The 20670-nt window shown below is 60.9% G+C and overlaps 3 protein-coding genes across 10 annotated transcripts; 2 read left to right on the plus strand and 1 right to left on the minus strand.

Moving 5' to 3' along the window:
• Nucleotides 1-1792: 1792 nt before the first annotated feature.
• Nucleotides 1793-10666, plus strand: VSIG10 (V-set and immunoglobulin domain containing 10). The gene is made up of 8 exons (XM_048063653.2): nucleotides 1793-1944; nucleotides 3235-3519; nucleotides 6540-6821; nucleotides 7626-7913; nucleotides 8461-8571; nucleotides 8948-8960; nucleotides 9811-9962; nucleotides 10103-10666. Exons 1-8 carry the CDS (start codon nucleotides 1860-1862, stop codon nucleotides 10171-10173), a joined length of 1287 nt encoding a protein of 428 aa, XP_047919610.1. The 5' UTR covers nucleotides 1793-1859; the 3' UTR covers nucleotides 10174-10666.
• A 602-nt stretch (nucleotides 10667-11268) lies between these two features.
• CFAP73 (cilia and flagella associated protein 73) lies at nucleotides 11269-14232 on the plus strand. 8 transcript variants are annotated; one of them, XM_048063646.2, is made up of 7 exons: nucleotides 11272-11746; nucleotides 12171-12279; nucleotides 12479-12601; nucleotides 12678-12878; nucleotides 13080-13301; nucleotides 13503-13661; nucleotides 13732-14232. In XM_048063646.2, exons 1-7 carry the CDS (start codon nucleotides 11382-11384, stop codon nucleotides 13984-13986), a joined length of 1434 nt encoding a protein of 477 aa, XP_047919603.2. In that variant the 5' UTR covers nucleotides 11272-11381; the 3' UTR covers nucleotides 13987-14232. The 8 variants fall into 8 exon arrangements, with proteins under 8 accessions (XP_047919604.2, XP_047919606.2, XP_047919603.2 ...); XM_066978930.1 differs by having other exon boundaries at nucleotides 12497-12601; nucleotides 13732-14231; XM_066978931.1 differs by having other exon boundaries at nucleotides 11288-11746; nucleotides 12497-12601; nucleotides 13761-14209.
• Nucleotides 14233-14305: 73 nt separating this feature from the next.
• On the minus strand, nucleotides 14306-20388 carry DDX54 (DEAD-box helicase 54). The gene is made up of 20 exons (XM_066978911.1): nucleotides 20232-20388; nucleotides 19573-19699; nucleotides 19399-19469; nucleotides 19132-19317; nucleotides 18988-19037; nucleotides 18834-18875; nucleotides 18587-18682; nucleotides 18364-18485; nucleotides 18048-18109; nucleotides 17778-17909; nucleotides 17251-17461; nucleotides 16652-16786; nucleotides 16229-16450; nucleotides 16069-16142; nucleotides 15790-15987; nucleotides 15518-15663; nucleotides 15319-15432; nucleotides 15015-15119; nucleotides 14728-14831; nucleotides 14306-14636 (listed from the first exon to the last, which is right to left on the minus strand). The coding sequence occupies exons 1-20, from the start codon at nucleotides 20301-20303 to the stop codon at nucleotides 14413-14415; spliced, it is 2493 nt and encodes an 830-aa protein (XP_066835012.1). The 5' UTR covers nucleotides 20304-20388; the 3' UTR covers nucleotides 14306-14412.
• Between the last annotated feature and the right edge of the window lie 282 nt (nucleotides 20389-20670).

The raw sequence follows: 20670 nt of genomic DNA on the forward strand, positions 1-20670 counted from the left end.
CCAGATACTCGCTGTTTTGGGTCAGCAGCTGCCCTGTTCTGAAGGGCAGTGGGCAAGGAGCTATTCCCACTCCTGCCCTGACAGGGGAGGCAGCTAAGCAGAGCTTCCAGGGCCCACCCAAAACATCCACGCTGCAAGAAGGACAAAGGTGGTGCTGACAGATTCTCCCAGGCAGCTCTCAGATCCCGCGGTGGCATTTTAGCTTTTATTACTTAAACCTTCAAAATCTGCAGCCACAGGGTGAAGAAACAGGCAGGTGCTTCCTCCTGTTCCTAGGGACTATTTCTTCTAACACATCTGCTGCTGGAATTTAGCAGCATGTTCGCTGTGCATTGTTGCACTCAACTATAGGAATCCAAGGGTCAGCTTTAAAGAAACTGAAAACATTCGTACCTTTCTCTTTCCTTGTTCCCTGCAGCTTCTGTTTCCACTGGATCTCTCCAGCTGTGAACTTCATCTTTTACCTGTTCCATCCACTGCCTCCATCCAGTCTGTACTGCTGTCTGCTATACTTCTTTCCTGCACAACTCTGGTTTGAGCTATTTTTTTCCCCCAAATCATATTTTTTACCCTAAAATCATTTAATTTTTGGTATACTTCATAGTCATTTATCACTGTTTTTCCCAGCCTCACTTCTTTTCGGATGTTTCTTAAGTGGTTGCATTACAGAAGGTGCTAGAGCACACTCCACGTGGGGGGTCTCACTTTCAGGCATCACTGAGGTGCCCTGTTTTACTTTCTGGAAACACTGTTCTCATAGCACTGAATGCTCTTGGTGTTGATCCCTGGACTGCACCTGAGCTCATTATTTGACACCCCCCAAAAAAACACTGGTGAAATACTGGCTCCTTCAGCACCTCACTTTGACTTCACACAGGCTGTTTCACCTGCTGATCATGACGAAGGCGTTCAATTTCAGATGAAGTCCTGCCTGTACAGGAACCACAGCAAATACATGACAACAGTCAGCCTTGGAATACATTGGTGCAAGTCCAGTGGAGTGCTCCACAGCTGCACATTCCTTCACCACATCTGAATTTGCCAGTGTTTTGCTGCGCTATGCATTGGTTTGATTTCTACTGCCTCTGTTCCCTTTCTTCCAAGGATACCTTGACAAGAGGTCTTGATTTACTCATACAATCCTCACATTTCTTCCTTTACTACATATGAATTTGGGGCATTGCCTGCTGCCGCCGAAGCACCACACAGTCCGTGCACAACCTGATGTCTTCTCACAGCAGATGCTCACCGCTGCTCCTGCCCAGAGCCCCCGGTGGCACCTAGCCCCTTTTTTCTGCTGGGGAAGCCACCTGTTGCTGCAAAGCGCTCTCACAAAAAAAAACGGATAAATAATTAAGAGAAATAATCGAGACATTTATTCTCAGAAAGAGCGGTCAGGCATTGGAACAGGTTGCCCAAGGAGGTGGTGGTGTCACCATCCCTTGGGGTGTTTAAGGAGAGGTTGGACGTGGTGCTTAGGGACATGGTTTACTGGGTGATACTGGTGATAGGGCAATGGTTGGACCAGATGACCTTAGAGGTCTTTTACAACATTTATGATTCTGTGATTCCATGAGAAAAAAGCCCAGCAGCTCCTTTCACTGTGGGACGGGGAAATGGGCTAAAGTGGGCCGGGGGGCGCCCAAGATGGCGACACAGGTCGGGGAGGGGGGGCTCAAAATGGCGGGAGGGGTCAGGCGGCCGGCCAAGATGGCGGCCGGCCCCCCCGCCCGGCTCCCCTCAGGGGGCTCGGGGCGACCGGGCAGGCCCCTGAGCGGAGCCTTGGGGCGGAGGCCGGGTGGCGCCGCCTCCCGGGCGGGCCGAGAGGCAGCGGGAGGCGGTGGCGGCGGCTCAGGGCGATGAGGCTCCCCGGCGGGACGCCGCCGGCCCGGCTCCTCCTCGCCCTCTGCGTCTGGAGGCTGGCGCTGCGCCGGGGCGCCGCAGGTACCGGGGGCGGGCGGGTGGGCGAGCGCTGGGGCGGCTCGCCGTTCCCTCCGTCGGAGTCGTGGGGAGGGCTCCAGAGGGTCCTAAGGGTTGATTGATTTATTTATTTATTAAAAAGTCACTTTTTGGTAAAAGTAAGGAGCGCCCCAGTCGTGGTGGGGCTGTGGAGCTGGGGGATTTAGGGGTTTTTAGCCCATTTTAGAGCCAGCCTTGCATGGAGAGCAGTGGCAACGGGGCCAGGGCTCAGCTCGCCTTGGCCCCGGCAGAATGTGTGGTCGAGGCTTCTGGTGCAGCAGAAATACGATTAATTTTTATTACTTTTTGCCAAATCACCTGTTAGCCCCTTCGCTTTCAAATTCCCACCCACCTTCAGATGCCTGAGCAGGGATCACCGCGCTGCCAGCTCTCTGGGTGTAGGCTGTGTGCCTGATCGCTGCCCTTTGCCTTGGAAAAGGCTGTGTCTGCTGTAGGGTTCAGGTCCCCTGTGGCAGGGGATGTGGCTGGTAGGGCTTGAAGCCTGGGAGAGGTAAAAGGAGGCCACCAAGGGTTCAGTTATCTCTGTGGCTACCGATGTTAGAGTCCCATTGGTGCATTCTTTGGCTCTTCTTCTGTTACTGTTGCTTTCCCTGGGCGGTGTAGGGACGAGGTTGCTTGGGCAGTAAGAGCCAGAGGTTCAGGAAAATCCTGGGTGAGCACCAGCATTGCCACGACCATGAATCTGGGCTCTCATTGCTACCGATTCGGTGTCACCGATGCTCTGACGCAGCTCCTGTCCGGTTCTTTCAGGTCGCTTTGTTGGTTGTCCCGTTCCCCAGGCAAAAGTAAGCTGGCATTGCTTTCCCATTGAGACTTCTAAGCTGTGTTCCTCTTTCTGATCGTGTCTGCACTGAACGTTTCTAGTTGCCAAATGCATCTTGGAGATCCTTTGCAGAGGTGACAAGAGGCCCCGTAACGTGTGCTTCGTAGGTTTCTGGAGCCAAGGGCAGGCTGCCAACCTCAGGGCTGCCAGAACAAAAATTGGACAGGCAAATCAAGGGAAGGGAGATGGGTAAACAGAAGGATGGCAGGCAGGGAGGAGTGGCTTTGGTGTGGTAATGAAGCACCTCAGCAGGTTCCCCAAATGGCTTTTTTATTCATAACAGCATAGAAGAGCTCTGTTGATGAAGACCTTTGGCCTGGTGTTGTTGAAAACCGTATATTAATTTGTCCAGGTCTTTGTTGTAAAGTTTGCTATGGAAGGGGATTTTGCTGGTTCCCTAGATCCCTAACACCATCCCTTCTGTTTTCCAGGAACAGAAGAAGTGGTCTTTGGGAAGGTTGGAGGAAGCATCCTCCTTTTATGCCGAAATGTCTCCAAAGAAGCAACAGAGGTGGTCTGGTTCCAAGGGGATCCGCACTCTTTCCCCCCGCTCTTCTCCTCGCGGGTCGCCTTCCCCCCAGATGTCCGTTTCTCCCTGGTTGACAACAGCTCGCTGCGCATCACAGAGCTGCGTCTGCAGGACGAAGGCAACTACACCTGCAAGGAAGTGCTAAACAAGACAGACCATGAGCACAGAGTCCAGCTCCTGGTAGCCAGTAAGTCTGTCCCGTGCCTGTGGATTTCCCCCAGCCTGGGGCTCAGGTTCCCAGATTCGTAGCAAACCTGGCACCAGTGGAAAACTAATGTGGAAAGGGGGAAGGTGGCTTTATCATATAAAATCTGTGAGCAGGCTGATATTACTCAGTTAAACATTTACTCACAAGCAGCGAACGTTAGCATGCCAGCTGTGAACTCCTCATTACGCCTCTTCAGTTTCTTCTTCCTTGGTAGTTTTTGGACAGATCTTTCACGTCCTATAGCTGTGGCCCTTTGCCTCAGAATCGGGGTGACGTCTGCCCAATAAACGTGTTGCTTTTTTGAAATACGCATTTGAAATAGATGCACAGTGCCAACCCTGCTGCCAGCCTTTTGATGTGAGGATGGAGGGGCCTTCAGCTGAAGTTTCCTGTTTTAGATCATTTAGTGCGTTCTTCTGACTTTGACAGAAATATCGCATTCTTCAAATTTACTGCTGGGAGCAGTGTGATGGGATGTGCCTCTTGGTAAGAGCACAGGCTGTTCTTTCAGCTTTTTTTCCCTGTCATGTCTTTTGGTGCTTTCTCCCATTTTCCGTTCATATTCATTCCCTTAGAAATCTTCGTAGGCCCCTCAGTGACCTGCTGTCCTTTATGCCACCCTAGCTCATATTCCAGGGTTTAGAGGAGGGAAAGGCTGCTGCCAGTTTTCCTGTTGCGGTGACGATCTGTGCTTTACTGGCCCTTTCCTTGCTTGTCTTTTTGTCAACATTTACAGTGTGATGCTTGTTTTCTGTTTGCATTCAGGGTGTTTCTCCTTTGCCAGCCTTTGGTGAAGGGTGTGTGTTGTAAAAGTTGTCCCTGTTTTGTACAGATTAAATCTCTGAATGTTAACACAGGTAAAAATTCCCTTCCTGGGGCAAGGAACCTGCAGATGGGGTTGGAGGGTCACAGAGGACTGGAGCAAAGGAATCCAGAAACCCCAGGCTGCTACAGAGAATGTGTAGGCATGGGGCTCAGGAAGGGGGAGCCCTAAATCTTAAGGTGGCTTCCTTATGATACTACTCTTTTTTTTTTTCTCTGAACCTCTGTGGGCATGCCAAGTGTCAATACCACTCTCTGAAATTCGCTTGTTAATGCAGAACTTGTCAGTTAACTTCCAAAGGTTACACAGGGGGTATGTGCCACTGGGGTGTCCTTAAACAGGTGGCAGAGAGACTTCTGGTGGTGCTTTAGGTCAGCAGAAGCAGCATCAGCAAAGGCCAGAAGTTGAAGTTTATCAACTTAACATTAGAAGCACGTGCCTTTTATTTTTTGCACTTGGTGTTGTTGGCCCTTGAAGCAACTTGGCCTGGGCTGGAGTGAACCGCCCCGTCCCAGGCAGCACCACCCAGGATCTGTGGGCTTTGTGTGGAAGTTCCCAGTTGATAGTCTTCAACTCATCCCATGCTGGATGTACCAAAAAGTTTTCTTTGTGTTTGAAACCGTATTTAAAACAAAATACGCAACGAGTAGAGGAAGCAACGTGACAGAGGTGCAGCCATGGCCTTGGGCTGCTGTTCTGTGTTTGTGTTGGGATAGGAAGCACATGGTGTGAAGGAAACGTGTAATTGCACACCTCCAAGGGATTTCCTGGTCTGTTTGTGTACAATTTGATATAGGGCTATCTTGGCTCTTCTGTGAGCATGGAGCCCGATTTTGCTGGTGTTTCATGTTGTTTTAGTAGTCTGGGGGAGTGGGAGGTTGTTAGTTTTGGGGTAAATTGTTTGTTTTACGTTTCGAGGAACAGATCTGCTGTTAGCATTTAGGCAGAAAAGTAGAGTTGTGCTGGGAGAGCCTGGGAGTTAGGATACAAAGCCGACAGCATTAGGAGGCAGGTGCCAGGAGCTGGCACAAGAAGTGCAGTGCCCTGCCTGGGTCTGCCCCTCGATGTGGGGCAGTTCCCCATGACTCAGGCTGCCAGGTTGCTCTTGTCAGCCACAGCCAGGGTTCAGGAGCAGTTGAGACCACCCCAGGGCTGGAACAGAGGAAGTGACAGAGAAATTTCTTGCCACAGCTGGGTGGTTTCAAAGATCATAAAAAAATGCATGTATATAGTTCCAGGAAAGCCGAGCCCCAAGAAGGTATGTTGTTGGAGCTCACGTGGGTTTTGTGCTATGATTTTTTTCCCCTTACTCTAAATTATGTCATCTCTCTGGTTACTTGAATAAATGCTCTGCAAAATACATGTCAGACATCCCTCTGACATCTCTTGTTTGGGGCTTTGCTTGGCAGCGTCTGGTCTCTCAGTGGGGTCCTGCTCAGCTCTGGGAGTAGGCAAGCCAGCCACAGGGGCAATTCTGCCAGGATCAGAGTCCAGAATCCCTCCCTATGGCTGTTGAACAGGCACGTGCGTATATATGGGCGTGTGTACGTTCCAGTTTCTGCACTAAAATCATTCTCTTGGCCAGCATCAGGAGTGTAAAGAAGCCAGCTGACGGGAGAGCGGCAGGAACTCGGGCTGCCCGAAGGGACTGCCCTGCGGGTTCTGTTGGTTCCTGCCCCGTCCCGCCATCATTAGCTGTGTCTGCAGTTAGATACCAAACGTGCTCCTGGCTGTTACCCAGCGAGTGGTGCTGGCACGAGGCCACGGTGACGTACCTTGCCTCCCTTCTTTGCTGGAGTTTGTCCCCACCACTGCAAGCGGGACGTGGGTGATGCAAATCGCGGCGCAGGGTGCGAAAGCCAGGCTGGGCCCTCTTGGCAGTGACAGCAGTCTCCATTAGACAAAGCTGTGACAATAATTTGTCCCTCCCCTGTGTGTTAGTGGTTGCTGGGCTGCCTTTTGCAGGGCAGCCTGGTCCCTGGTGGCTCTCGTTCAGAGCTGTGGTCCCCTGGGGCTCAGGGACCGGGTCAGGGAGCCAGACTGGCAGGGAAACCGTGAAGACTTTGAAGGAGAATGACTGGAAAACCAAGCTCTTGCTGGGCTTCCAGCCCCGGGGTGCTAAGAGCCGTGACTTGGATGTGTTTCTGACTGCAACTGCCTGCTGTTCTCATGACAGGTCCACCGCATTCCGCCCTGAAGTGCTGGGCTGAGACCTCGTCCTCGGGGCTGATGCTGCAGCTGTTCTGCAGCTGGCCCGGGGGGTACCCCTACCCCACGCTGCACTGGAGAGAAGAGGGGCACGATCTGGAGAACTCCAGCTGGGTCATCAGCTCCACGAGATCCTCGGACACCCACGTGGAAACCCTGAACAGCTCCCACCTCGCCCACCGCAAAGTCTTCAAGTGTGTTGGGAGCCACGTAGTCGAGCAGGAGGAGCCTGCCTGCTCTGTGGAGATAAGTGAGTTGACTGGCTCAGCACAGTGATTATTAATGAGCCTGCTAACGGTGGGGCAGACAGTTACCCCGGTCGTTCTTTGCCCTCCAGAACACGAAGGCAGTGGTCAGGCAAGGCAGGCTTGCTGGCTCTTGCAGTGAGACAGGAGGGGGGTGATAATGAGGCAGCCTGGCAGGGTTTGATGTGTGCAGAGGTGACCGCACAAGGCACAAAAGTCCTGCAGGTGAGATCCAACATGGGAGAGTTGTTGATTTGTGTTTTAGGTACAACTTCAGGGGCTGGCAAATCTCTGAGCACCACGCTTTTCACCTCTGCAAACGCTTGTACTTGTGGCCGCAACACAGAAGGTGACCGGAGGTTTTAGTGCCTTGCTCAGCTTGAGATTAAGTTCGTTGGGGCTGGTTTATGGCAAGATGGTTGTGCATGCCCCAGTCCCCCACGAGCCTCTAACAAAGGCTAATGAAAGTGGCTTTGGGAAACCTGAGCTGTATTTGTCCTCTAAGGGTTGTTGGGGCTGCAGGAGAATTCTGCGCCTCCCAAGGGAAATGCCTGGGCTGCCTTTCTCCTCTCTGCCATCTTCCCACGGACTGCCCCCTGAGCATTCCCCTCTGGATGTAAAGGCAGGTGTCAAAAACAGGATTGAACAATATAAAAGTTGCTCGTAGAAAGTCCTTGAAAGGCCGCTCAAGTCCCATGAACAACCTAAATGCTTCTCTTAATGCTTATTAATTTGTCAGATAGCTGATTGCTTGCTGTATTAAACTCCTCCTTCCCCTCCTTGATTTCTTCTTCTTTTTCCCCGTTCAGAACTCCCCTCCCTGGAATCGGACCCCCCGCAGACCTGCTTTGTGGGTGACAACGTGACCCTGACGTGCCGGGTGACCGAGGGCGTGCCGGCGGCGAGGCTGAGCTGGCTGCGGGGCATCACGCAGCCGGAGATCCAGCCCGGCGGGAGGTACCTCATCGCCCAGGAGGGCAACGTGTCCCGGCTCACCATCCGGAACTGCTCCCAGGGCACCGACGGGGGCTGCTACGTCTGCAAGGCGCAGAACCCCGTGGGGCTGCGGGAGATGTTCGTCTGCCTGACGGTGAAGCGTGAGTGGGGCTGCCTGGGGTCGCTGTGGGAGGCAGGGACGCAGCTCGCTGCAGCTGTAGGAGAGCCCCTGGGGGCTTCATTTGCCCCTGACAGCCCGGTGACTGTCGATACTCTCACAGCAAGTGGGGTGCAGGACTGGGTTCCTTCATGCCAGGGTGAAAAGGCCCGATTCCCCTCACCTCAGTGTTAATAAAGGCCCGATTCCCCTCACCTCAGTGTTAACGGGCCTCAGAGAGGAGCGCAGCTGCCTCCCTGGTCCCTCCGTGTCAGTTTTGGGGTTAGAGGAGCACTCAGGGTGCTGCTTGAGCTGCAACAGGGATTGATTTGCATCCACTAAATGCACAGGGACACAAAAATAGGGGCCTTGCGGTGGTGTTTTCCATTCGATGAAGCACAGGGGCCTGAGACTCGCACCCTACATGGTGTTGGGACTGAAGTGATGGGAAATCAGAGCTGAGGCAGCGCTGAGACCTCTGTCACTTGCAGCGAGAGCATCCATCCGTGTCCCACTGACGAGGTGGCCGCCCGTGTCTCCTCTCTCTGCAGAGCCAACAAACATCGTTGGAGTCGTGGGCGCAGTGGCGATCCTGTCCCTGATAGCTGTTCTCACCATCTCTGGTCTCACCTTGTACTACAACCCCCTCCTGTGCCTCAGAGGTAGGAGCTCTCCTCCACGCCAGCCAGGGAAGGGGTTCTGTCCCTGACCTGCACGTCCTTCCTGGAGTGCTGGAGCTGGCTGCTGATTTACCCCAGCCCTTCGGCCTCATCCTGCTCAAAATCCCCGTCAGCCCTGGAGGAGCTGGGTTGGAAACGCAGGGAGCTGAGCTGTGCAGAGCCATCCCTGCTCTCCCCTTTCCTTCCAAGCTCTCTCACTGTACGTGGGCAAGCTGACTGCTTTTCCCCTCTGGCAGAAAACCTTCACATCTGCACCTCCTCTGACTGCCAGAGAGCATCCTGCAGGCGGGGGCTGCACAGCAAAACCAGCAGTGGGCTGCTTCTAACGTGCTTTTCCCTTCCCTTCTCTCCCGTTTAGGTGCTGCGTTCAGGTGAGTTGATTTTCCTCGTCCCGTCCTGCACAGACTTGCTAGTTTGCCTCCTGACAGCTGTGGTCTCCCGTAGGGCAGGGGACAGGCGGGCTGACCAGAGCCAAGTTGGGCTTGGGTGGGAGCGGGAGGGCTCAGCCCAGGGGTGAGGCTCGGCGTGGCTCGGGGAGCGGGAGGACGAGGAGAGCGCTTGGCCTTGCCTCTGGGCACGCAGAGGCAGCTGGTAGCGTGGGGGAAGGCTGTGCAGGAGAGCTTCTCCTTGGTGCTGGTGAGCCCTAAAACGTGGTGAGTAAATAGAAACGGCAACCTCCTGCTTCTCTGCACTGATGTTTGCACTGTGTCCTTCGCTCCCTCGGGATCTCTGAGAGCTGCACGTACCTCTGCGGGGTTCCGGTGCGCTGGGTTTCTCCTCTGCCTCCCGCTCCCGCTGCTCCTGGCCCTGCTCCCTCTCCTTGCCATTGTTGGTTGTGTTCCCACAGCTGTGGTGCTGCGGCATGGGAAGACTCTGGTCTGAGTGCCTCCAGTTCCCCCTCTGTGCAGGAGGGGAGGATAACCCCGCTCGGGAGGGGCTCTGGCAGTGTAGTACATGAATGGTCATGAGATGGTTGGAGGACTTTGGAAGACGAATGGGAAGCAGTGCAGAATGCTGTTGGTGGTGTTGCTGCCAACAGGGTGTGAAACCAGCTGTTCTTCGAACACGGTTAGTGCAGGCTTGGGAGAGTCCTTCAAAAATCGGTCGTTTTGGTGCATCACAGAGTTGTCTGAGCCAGGGGAGAGGCAGCCTGGAGGGACAGGGTCAGGACAAGCTGTCCTCAGCCTCTCAGCCCACCTCTGCTTGCTCTGCTGTCCGCAGGAGCCAGGACTCGGGCGACGTCTTAGTGCTGGTGGACTCGGAAGATGACGACGAGGGGAAGGGGGAAGAGGACACGGTGAGCGGCTCCACCAAGTACGAGCTGGTCAACGGGAGCAGCGCCCCGGCTGCCTACTTGAGCTGCCTTGCGGGAGGTGAGCCCTGCTGCCTGCCCCGTGGCCGGGCTTTGGGGCTGGAGCTGCGAAGCTGTGGGTCTTCTGGAAGCAGCTGCTGGGAGGGAGGAGCCCCTGTTGTCCGCCTCCTTGGCGCTTGCTGAGGTGCTGCTGCTCTGTAGGTGACGACGGCGAGCAGCACGGCGAGGTCCCCCTGCAGAAAACGAGAGGAGAAGAGACACGAGGCACATAATCTCCGTTCCTTCTCGCGGAAGCACGCAGCTCCAGCTCGAAGCCCTGCCTCAGACATCCCCACCGCCGTGTGGCTGCGCGCGGGCTGTCAGCGCCCTGCGGCTGGCTCTCAGCGCCCTGCTCCCCTCTGCGCTCCCCTTGCCCAGCTCTCCGTCCTCCCCCAGCCTTGTTCCTCCACTTCTCCCCTCTTCTCGTGTTCCCCTCTGTCTCAGGTATCCTTTTAACAAGGTGGCACCTGGCGCAGGCGCAGAGCTCAGGAACTGGGTGCAGCAGCCCACACTCACCTCGGTGCCTGCCACAGACTCGAGTACCTGCACGGGGATCTGGCTCGGTCCCCGTGAGCGGTGCCAGGGCTGCAGGGGACGCAGTGGGGCTGCAGCCAAGGGGCAGGACCCTGGGATAACAGAAGAAATAAGTGGTGCAGGGGCAGGGCGTGGGTGATGCTGACTTTTGGGGGGGCTTGACTGTTTTTGTTATAAATAATTTTTCCCCAATTTCTTCTGAAATGTTGCTGTGTGTCTAGGCTGGAAGAGTTGAGCTGGACCTTGTGATGTGGCCACGAGGGAAAGCACAGAGTGGACAGGGAGGGGGAATGGGGATCAGGGCAGACCTGGAGGGGTCTGTAGGGTGGGTCATCGAGGGGGCCAGTTATGGGAGGGGATCGAGGCACAGATCAAACCTGATCCCTCTGTGGGTAAGCAGGGGGGCTGAATGGGGGGATGTGAGCACACACATGGGGCGTGGAGGGGATCAGAGTGTGTGCGGGGGGAACAAGGGGACCTGAAGGGGGTGGGACGGGGCGGGAGAGGACCCCTGGGCACATGGAAGGGGCTGTGCACACCGTGGGCAAGGCAGCAGGGGCTGAGCCCCCGCCGGGACGTGAACAGTGGCACGAGATGGAGGAAAGCTGAAGAGGTAAGGGGGGACCGGAGGACTTGGGGGGGGCAGAGGTTGGGGTCCGCTTGTGCACAGTGATCTCCAGAGGGGGGCTGAGGTTTGTGGGGAGGGCTTGGGGGGGAATGGGGTACGGGGAGAGGCTCTGGGGAGCCTGGAGGGGGCGAGAAGGGGAGCACGGTCAGAGGGCTGTGAGTGGGACCCACCTCCAAACGTACCCCCACGGAGCCCCCAAAATGGCCCTGCAGAGCAGAGCGTGGGGCTGGGGGCCCCGGGAGCACACCTGGGGCTTTGGGGCCAAAAAAAAAGGCTGGGATGGTGCACAGGGAGGAGGAGGGGGGCAGAGCACCCCAAATTGCCCTCCCAATGGGGCTGAGGTTGAGCAGGGCCCCCCGTGGCAGGAGGACGGAGGGGGACACGTCCCAAGGACACGTCCCAGGGACACGGGGGGTGTCCCCAGGCTGTGCCCCTGCCCTTTGGGGCCACGCTCAGGGCTGCAGCAGGGAAACCCCCGCGGGAGGCAGCGGGCGCCTCCGGCTGCCCCTGGCAACTGCGCTGCGCTGCCTGCTGCCGCCATCTCGGCTGCCCGGCGTCCCGCTCCTCCGCACCCCCGCCCCAAAAATGTCCCCAGGTCTGGAGGAGAGCTTGCGTAGGGTTTTCCAAGAGAAGCTGCAGCTCCGGTAGGTGACGTGCCCCCCCCCCAGCCGTCCCGTGTCTCCCCGTCACCTGGGATTAGCCGGGGGGGGGTTGGGGGCCTGATTTAGGGGCGTGCAGGGGGGCAGGAGAGAGGTTTGGGGGTGTCTCCCACCCGCTGGGTAGCACCGGGGGGGTGCCAGGGCCCAGGGGGCTGTGGCGTGTCCCCAGCTGGGACACCGAGGGAGGAGACCCTGCCCTGGGGAGCAGCAGGGCCCCGTCTCCGCGTGCACCCCACGGTGTCGGGGCTGCGAGCAGGGGGAGGCTGAAGCAGGAGGGGAGGTGGGGTCAGGGTGGCCCTGGGTGGTCACTGGGACCCCCCCTCTGAGCTCAGATGGGGCTGGGGGGTGGGTCCCTCGGGGCCAGGGGGTCCCGAGCTGGCCCCGATGGGCTCCTTGCGGCTCTGGGCAGGACGGTGCCGGCGTGGGACTCGGCGTCGCTGCTGCCCTCCTCCACGCGCCTGCTGCTGAAGAGGAGGGAGGTGGCGGAGGTGGAGCGGGCTCTGCAGGCCCAGCGGGAGGTACGGGTGGCCCCCAGCCCCTCCACGCGCCCCCTGCCCGGGGAGAGGGGTGGCCGGTGGGTGCAGATGAGTCGGAGCCCACCAGCAACCCCTCCAAACCGGCGCCAAAACCACGGTTTCCTTCGGGACCGCGGTGGGTGCCCCCCTCACCGTGGTCCCTGCCACCCCTGGGTGCCCCGGCACGGGGCGATGCCCTCAGCACCCCTGGGCCCCTCAGGAATTTTGGCAGAGGATGGAGGGCTTGGATCAACGCCGGCAGCAGCTGGGCCAGCGGGAGGAGCAGCTCCGCGACGTCGCCCTCAGATTCGACGCCTTCCTCAAGGTGCGGGCGCCGCCGGGCTGAGCGCCCTGCCCCTACGCGGCCACGTCCCCGCTGACCGCGTCCCCGCCGACTGCAGGTTTCGGCAGCGAGGCGGGAGCGGGCGCTGGGCCGGGCGGGCGAGGAGCAGGCACGGGCGGCACAGCGGGGAGCCGAGGCTGACGGCCTGCAGCAGGAGCTGGCGGGGCTGCTGCGGCGCAGGGAGCGGCTGCGACGGCGTCTGCGGGGCCTCCGTGTCTTCGGGGACTACCTGCGGGGCGTGGTGGCCACCACGGGGCAGGTGAGGGTCCCTGTCCCGTGTCCCCAGGGGGTTGTGTTCCTCCAGGGCCACCAGCGCCCCTTGCACCCCAAGCTCCACGTTGGAGCGTCTGTGGGGGGATCTGGAGGGGTTGGAACGCAAAATCGCCTCAGGGATGAAGGTGAGCAGCACCTTGGTGGGGTGGGTGCCCCTGCAACCGCTCAGCCCCTTCCCACCACCCAGTTCCAGGACGTCCCGTCCATGCTGGCCCATTTCGGGGCGCTGGCGGGGGTGCGGGCAGCCCTGCTGCACCAGCTGGAGGCCGGGCAGCAGAGGCTGGCCCAGGGCCAGGCTCGGCTCCAGCGGTACCACGAGGAGGCCGGCAGCGAGCTCCTGCGCGGGAGGGACGAGGTGCTCCAGCTCCGCGCACGCCTGGAGGCCGCCCGCCACGACGTGCTCCAGGGGGTAAGGGCGGCTGTGGGACCCCTGGGACCCCCTCCTGGGGGCGAGGGGCTGGCGTACAGGCCCCTGATCGTGACCCCACTCGTGTGGAGGGCAGATGCCCCGTGGGGTGGTGATGGGGAGGGAGCACAAGGCCAGGAGTGCTGAGAGGTGCAGGGGACATGGGGCCCGGGGCTGTCTGTCTGTCTGTCTGTCCCCCCCCAGGAGTCCTGCTGGACCCAGATCCAGAGCGCGGCCACCCACAAGACCCTGCTGCTGGGGCAGATCAGGATGGCAGTGCTGAGCCTCTTCCAGCTCGCCACCAAGCACCTGAAAGTCCCCAGGGACGTGGCCCTGGAGGACACAGAGACCCAGCTGGACGTGGTGAGTGCAGCCCCCCCCTCCCCTGGGCAGCGGGGCTGGGAGGGACACGGGGACCCCTCTCCCTTGGCAGCTGTGGCATCAGGGCCCCCATCTCCCCAGGTGCTGCTCTGCATGCAGGACCTGGCTGCCATCTGTGCTGAGCTGCGCCCCAAGGAGCCAGGGCCGGGCCCCCCACGTGTGCCTGCCACCACCACCACTCGCCCACGGCACCACAGGGGTGTCACGGTGCCTCCGAGCCACCAGTAGTCCCAGCCTGGGGACAAATCCCCCCGGGGTAAGGCTACCAAGGCCAGCATGGAGCTGTAGGACGCCAGCACCTACTTGAGGATGGAGGTGGCTCCCCAACAAGCCCAGGAACCCTGAAAGGCAATGCAGCTCCAGCGCAGCAGAGCACCGAGTGCCTTGGGACAGAGCCTGCCCCCCTGGTGCCCTCTTGCAAGGGGCATGCAGGCAGTGGGACCAGCTGCCTGGGAGGAATGGGGAGCAGCTGCTCGTGTTCAGGCTGTTGGTACTGATAAAGCTGTTTCCCATCAAAATACAGCCCAGCTGTGGAGCTGCAGCACCTGCTTCTTTTAGGGCTGCAGCTTGGGGAGGAATTACCCCAGTCACAAGCTGCCCCCAGCAAGCACCAAGAGGAGGCAGGATACAAAACCAGCCGGCTATTTAATGTCTTTCTCCCTGGCGGCAAATCCAGGCGGGGGGGAAGCCCCTTGGCCACCCCATGTTGCAGCACCTGCCCCGCTCCCCTCTCCTACATCCTCTTTCGGAGCTTGCCCTTCTTGGCGGCACCCACGCGGCGCCCGAAGGCCATCTGCTGCAGCTCCTGCACCCGCTGCCGGTTCTTGGCCTTGAGGCGCTTGAGGCCCCCGCGCTGCAGGAAGCGCTGCTTGGCTGCCGCCTTGCGCTGCTTCAGGATCTGCTGCTTGTTCTTCAGCTCCGAGCGCACCTTGCCCTGGGCGGCAGGCTGCCGGGGTCCTGCGGGACATGGGCGGAGGTAAACCCACGCTCGGAGGCCAGAGAGAGCGCGGGGGGCTATGTGGGGTCTGGTGCTTGCTCAGGTACTCACCGTGCCCGCGCTTGTGCTTCCCTTTGAACTGCTCCCTGCCTCGTACGTCTTCGTCGTCGTCATCCCGGTCATCGACTTTGTGTTTCTGCTTCCACTTCTCATAGCTGGGGTGGGTTAAGGGAACACACAGCGACTCCCCAGCACCTGACCAGCCTCCCCCCCCCCGGCCCCAGCGCCTGGCAGCTCCCCAGCTGCAGGAGGTGGTGCTGAGCGGCAGCGGGCACGCTCAGCCTCCCCCTTCCCCTTGCCATGGCACAGGCAGGCGGCAGTGCCCGCAGGCAGGATACAGGTTGCTCTTGTAGGAGCCGCTGATGTAGCGCCCGCTCTCTGTTCGCACCTTCTTCTTTTCCTCCTGGCCCGTTTGCCCCACAAACCGCTTCTTCTTACGGTCCCTGGGAAGAACAGACGGGGAGGAAGTGGGGGAACCTCCTGAATCGGGGGCTGCCAGCCCTCACCCTCCTCTTTGCTGGGCATCGCATCCCTAACTGACCCTGCACGGCCCAGACAGCAAGAAAAACTGTCTTCAGGGGGAGAGAAATACCTGCTGGGTCACACCCCTCTTTCCCCTGGCCATGCAGACCCCCCACTCACCACTTCAGCAGCTGCTTGCTCCTGTTGAGGTTGTGATTCTCATCGCCCATGAGATCCAGGACGGCTCCGGCCGCCTGCTGCTCAAAGGGGCTGCCCTCGCCGCCCACGCTCAGCCTGTGGGGAGGACAAAAGAAGCGATGAGAGCAGCCCCCCGCTGCAGGATGACACAGGAGGGCAGCGGGATTGCTCCCCGACTCACCCCCTCTCGCTCTCGAAGTCCTTGGGTCGGTAGGGGACGTAGAACTCCTCATCCCGCTGCACCGCCTGCTGCGGCTTCTTCCTGGCACCGTCTTCTCCACCCTGGCCCCGTTTCCGTTTCCGTCCCACCACGGTGGAGAACACGTCCTGGGAAGGGGACGGGGGGGCTGGGGGAGCCGTGTCCCCCTGCCAGCCCAACCCAGGGGCCCAGGCTCCTGCAGGACATCGTGCTGGCCCCAAAACCATAGCCCGGCCCTGTCCCTGCCCCGCTACCTGGAGGTTTTCCTCCTCTCCTTCCCTCTCCTCAGGCTCGGGGGGGGCCTGGCGCAGCCCCTGCCCTTGGAGAGCCGCTGCCCGCTTCTCCTGCTGCCCACGCTGGTACTTCTCGATGAGGGCACGGTCGTGGCGCCGCTTCGACCGCATGATGGTGCTGGCCATGGTGCGGGCTGTGGCGTTGATCTCGAAGATGGTCTGCACCCGGGGGGAGAGAGCAAGTCCTGCAGGCTGCGGGCACAGGGACCTTCCCTCCCGTCCCGTCAGGCCTCAACTCACCGCCTTGGACTTGTAGCTTTTAATGCTGTCCACGAACTTCAGCCTCTCCAGTTCCGTGTCTTCGAAGCAAGAACCTGGGGATTACAGGTGTGGGGGGGACACCGATCAGCCCAGCAGCGAGGGGACAGGTCCCCTCTCTCGGCGTCCCCGCGGCACTCACTGAAGAGCGGGTGGATGCCCAGCTGGGACGTGTCCATGTCCTTGACCCTCTTGATGGACTCGGGCGAGGGGCCGGGCCGGGAGCGCAGGTACTGCTTGTGCGCGTTGTCGGCCACCCGGCGCAGGCTCCGCAGCTCCAGCGAGCCCTCGTGGTCCGTGAGCAGCAGGCACTCCTCGTCGTCCACCAGGCTCTGGGGGACACGGCCCAGGACCCCGTCGGCATCTGGAGCACAGGGGACACACCGTGTCATCTCTTGCCCACCCTCCCTTCCCCAGCTGCACCCCTGTAACAGGAACATATCGCCCCTCTGCCCAAAAGGCTGCCACAAGACCACGGACTCCAAAAATAAACCCCACATGCAACCAGGACGCAAGCCTGGAGGGACGTGCAGTCACCCCCGTGCCTGCGACGGGTCCGCCTTACCTGCAGGCAGCTCCTGGGCACCGGCGAGGACGAGCGGGCGCCCCAGGAAGAGGTGGAGGTCGAAGACATAGGGCATCTCGTCGGGAGCCACCAGCGAGTAGGCAGTGCCGCTCCGGCCAGCTCGGGCCACGCGACCTGGCAGGGCAAGGAGGAGAAAAGTGGGAAACCAGAGCCAGAACCAGCCCAGCATGTCCCTGACTCATGACAGGGACCCACTGGTGGCCCAGGACCCCAGGCACATGCCATGCCCAGGCTGGCAAGGGGCTGTGGGTCACTGGGGAGGGAGCAAAAGGGACCCGGCCACAAGCCTGTCTCTAGGGGCAGGGGACCCTGTGGTGCACGTGTCACCAGAAGGAAGGCACCAGCCCTGCCCTCGAGAGGGCCCACAGTCTGGCTAGGAAAGCAGGGACATCACTGCCCCCACTGTCACGCCACAGCTACCTCCTGCCCCAAACATATCGCTAAGAAGTCAAGGGGACCAGCACCTTCTCTGCAGGTTTCCCAGCCTGGTGAGGCGCAGGGATCAGACCCTTAAGAACAGGGGACGAGGGACAGCCCACCCTGAGGGACCCCGGGTCGCACAGGGCACGGGCACCCACCGACACGGTGCAGGAACAGCTTGGACTTGGCGGGGAAGCTGTAGTTGATGACGTTGTCCAGCATGGGGATGTCGAGCCCGCGGGCAGCCACGTCTGTGACCAGCAGCACCGGGCACTTGCCCTGGGCGAACTTGGCGATGTTGATCTTGCGGGCGGTCTGGTCCAGCGAGCTGTAGATGTGGGTGCAGCAGATGCCCTGGGCTGTCAGCAGCTGGAGACAGGGGAAGAGCGATCAGATCCCGCTTGGAAATGCACCCTAAGCTGAGGGATGGGGTCCCCCAGGGTCCCGAGACCCCAGGGTGCCCACACAGACCCCAAACCCACTGCAATCTGCCCTTTTTTTTTAAGGAGTGGGTAAATGCAGCAACTCCACAATCACATGTGCTGGGGATTTCCCCCTCGACCAGGAGAAACGGGCTGGGACTCCAGAAGGAACCTGCCCATGGACACAGACCCCACGTAGGTCTGTGAAGGGGCCCCCCCCTGCAGCCTGCCCGCACCCGTCGTGTGCCCCGGATGCCACTTGCCTCCTTGAGGTACTCCGTGTGGTGCTTGGTGGCCACGAAGACGACCGTCTGGTCCTGGGGCTTCACCACGCTGCGCAGCAGGTGGAGCAGCACGGCTGGTTTGTCGTCCCCGCGGACGTGGAAGAAAGCCAGCTGCAGGGGGAGGGCAGAGCTCAGCCCTTCTGGGTCCCCACGCTCTTGGGGACACCCCGCAACACCCGCTGCCGCCGCCCTGGCTGGCTCCTAACCCCAGCCAGCTCCCCTCGAGCACAAAGCCCGGCTCAAGCTCACCTTGAGCTGCTCGCTGAGCTTGGACTCCACATCCAGACGGATCAGCGTCGGCTCGGTGAGACCTGCGGCACACGGTCACGCAGGGGATGCGGGTGGCGTGTGGGACACGCTGCTAGGACAGCCCCTAGCACCCAGCCTGGGGCACCCGCTTGGCCCAGCCTCAGCCCAGCTTGGTTTTTCCAATCCCAGCCCTGCGGCCAGCACAGCTGAGGGACTGGGTCACGTCCCCATCCAACGGGGCCCTGATAGCTCACAGGGCCTTGGAGGCGGCTCCAACCCCCAGCCCTCCGGCCGCCACCTGCCCCACGCTTCTCACCAGCCCGGGCGAACTCGACGAGCAGCTTGGGCAGCGTGGCGGAGAAGAGGACGGTCTGGTGGCTGCCTGGGAGCCGTGCGAGGATCTCCTGGAGCTGCTCCGCAAAGCCCATCTCAAAGAGCCTGCGGGGAAGGGATGCGGGACGTCGCAGAGCCTGCTGCACCTCTTTGTGGCCAGCCAAGGGCACCTCGTTGCCACCCTTGCCCGCTCCGAGCGCACTGACCTGTCGGCCTCGTCAAACACCACGTACTCCACGCTCTGCAGCTTCAGGTTCATCTCCACCGCCACGTGCACCAGGCGCCCGGGGGTGGCGATGATGCTGGGTGGGACAGAGATGGTTAGGCCGAGCTGGTTCTGGTGATGGGGCCACGCGAGGGACAACAGGGGCTCGCTGCACCACCCCAAATCCATCCCTGGTGGCTCTCGGTGGCCATTTCCCCACCAGGTCCCCTCCCTGTGCCCACACTCACATGTCGGGGTTCTCGTGCAGCGCAGCGAACTGGTCCTCCATCCTGGGGGAAGGGAGAGGGCACAGGGCAGCTCAGCTCACCGCCCCGAGGTTTGGCACATTTGGGGGTGTTTTAGGGAAGCTGGGGTGACAAGGAGAGCGGGGACACAGCTTACTTGTCTCCTCCCAGGATGAGAGCTGTCCTCAAGCCTGTGAACTTGCCCAGCTGCAGGGTGAGAAAGAAACATGAAGGGGGTGAATAGTGGGTTCAGCCCCCAACCAAACCCCAAGCCCACTGCAGTCCCCGCTCATCCCCGTACCTCCTTGGTGAATTTCAGGGTCTGTAGGGCCAGCTCGCGCGTGGGGGAGAGGATGAGAGCACGCGCCCCAGCCGGGCTGGGTGCCTTCAGCCGCTCGAACATGGGGATGAGGAAGCAGGCCGTCTTCCCGCTGCCCGTCCGCGCCATCGCCACCACGTCGCGGCCACGCAGGATCACCGGGATGGTCTGCGGGACACGGCCCTGCCGTCAGCACCCCGTGGAGGGGGGGGGGGGTCCCAAAGGCGCCCCCGCACCCCCGGGTCTCACCTTCCTCTGGATGGGCGTGGGGACCTTGTAGCCCTTCTTCATGATGCCCTTGAAGACGGGGTAGCTGAGGCCTGCGGGGACATGGGGACAGGTGAGGGGATGCAAGCAGGAGGGACACGGCCACGGGGTTGGGGGGTGACACCGTCAGGGACCCCCCCAGCCCCACGCACGCACCCATGGACTGGAAGCCTCCGGATTTCTTCTTCTTGTTCTGCGCCCGCACCATGGCCTGCGTGTCCTCGGCGGTGGCATCGTCCTCGTCCGTGGCGGTGGGGAAGGCGGGCAACGGGGTCTCGGGGACCTGGGGACAGGCGGTGAGAGGGGCTGGGCGTCCGGGTGGCACGGGGTCACGGGGCAGGGACGGTGGCACTGGGGACAGCGGGACATAGGAACTGGGGATAGTGGGACATGGGGGACAGCAGGACATGGGAACAGTGGGACATGGGGACTGGGGACACCGGCACATGGGGCCACCAGGACGCGGGGACACCAGGATATGGGGACTGGGGATACTGGGACATGGGGACACCGGCACATGGGGACACCGGGACATGGGGACACCGGGGATACCGGTGCCACGTGGGGACGAGGGAAACTGGGAACACTGGTACGGGCGGACTGGGCTCACCACTACGGGCTCTGCGGACACCGGTGCCGGCAGGACACGGGGACAGGCGACAGCGGTGACACCGGCAGACCAGGACCGCGCGTCCCGGTGCGGCGGCCACACGCGGACCGCCGGCACGGGGCCGGGGCACGCCGCCACCCCCCGGTACCCCCGGTACCTCCATACCCCCCGGTACCCCCCGGTACCCCCCGGTACCCCCCGGTACCTGCGGCCCCCGCCGCCGCTCCCCGGCCCCGCCGGGGCCCCGCTGGCGGCGGCTGCGAGGCGGCGGCGCCATCCCGGCCGTGTCGGACGGAAGCGGGCGGCGGCTCCGGGAGGGACGGGGCGGAAAGGGCGGGCGCTGCCCGGCACCGGGCCCGCCGGGGGGGAGCCGACACCGGCCCGGCACCGGTGGCACCGGGGCGAGGGCGGCTGGGGACCCCCGGAGAGCCCCGGAGAGCCCCGGAGGTGCGGGCTCCTCGCAGCCGACGGCCCCCCGGGAGGTGGTGCCCGCCCCGCTCCCCGCCTGGACGCCCCCTTTCCCTCTTTGGAACCCCCTCTCCCTCTTTTCTTTCCTCCTTTGCTCCCCCTTTGTAGCCCCCTTCCCCCTTTCCCTCCCCCGCTCCCCCCTCGTTTCCCCTTTTCCCCCCTTGTTATCCCCCCTC

Source organism: Anser cygnoides, chromosome 17 (genome assembly GCF_040182565.1).
Source record: "Anser cygnoides isolate HZ-2024a breed goose chromosome 17, Taihu_goose_T2T_genome, whole genome shotgun sequence".
NCBI classification, from domain to species: domain Eukaryota; kingdom Metazoa; phylum Chordata; class Aves; order Anseriformes; family Anatidae; genus Anser; species Anser cygnoides.

Coding starts and splice junctions, on each gene's coding strand:
- DDX54 (XM_066978911.1), bottom strand. CDS start 20,303: ATGGCGCCGCCGCCTCGCAGCCGCCGCCAGCGGGGCCCCGGCGGGGCC. Junction 19,700..20,231: donor AGCGGCGGCGGGGGCCGCAG/GTACCGGGGGGT, acceptor GCCTGTCCCCAG/GTCCCCGAGACCCCGTTGCC. Junction 15,120..15,318: donor AGCAAGCAGCTGCTGAAGTG/GTGAGTGGGGGG, acceptor TGTTCTTCCCAG/GGACCGTAAGAAGAAGCGGT.
- CFAP73 (XM_048063647.2), top strand. CDS start 11,382: ATGGTGCACAGGGAGGAGGAGGGGGGCAGAGCACCCCAAATTGCCCTC. Junction 11,747..12,170: donor CAAGAGAAGCTGCAGCTCCG/GTAGGTGACGTG, acceptor GGCTCTGGGCAG/GACGGTGCCGGCGTGGGACT. Junction 13,302..13,502: donor GCCACGACGTGCTCCAGGGG/GTAAGGGCGGCT, acceptor GTCCCCCCCCAG/GAGTCCTGCTGGACCCAGAT.
- VSIG10 (XM_048063653.2), top strand. CDS start 1,860: ATGAGGCTCCCCGGCGGGACGCCGCCGGCCCGGCTCCTCCTCGCCCTC. Junction 1,945..3,234: donor GCTGCGCCGGGGCGCCGCAG/GTACCGGGGGCG, acceptor TCTGTTTTCCAG/GAACAGAAGAAGTGGTCTTT. Junction 6,822..7,625: donor TGCCTGCTCTGTGGAGATAA/GTGAGTTGACTG, acceptor TTCCCCGTTCAG/AACTCCCCTCCCTGGAATCG.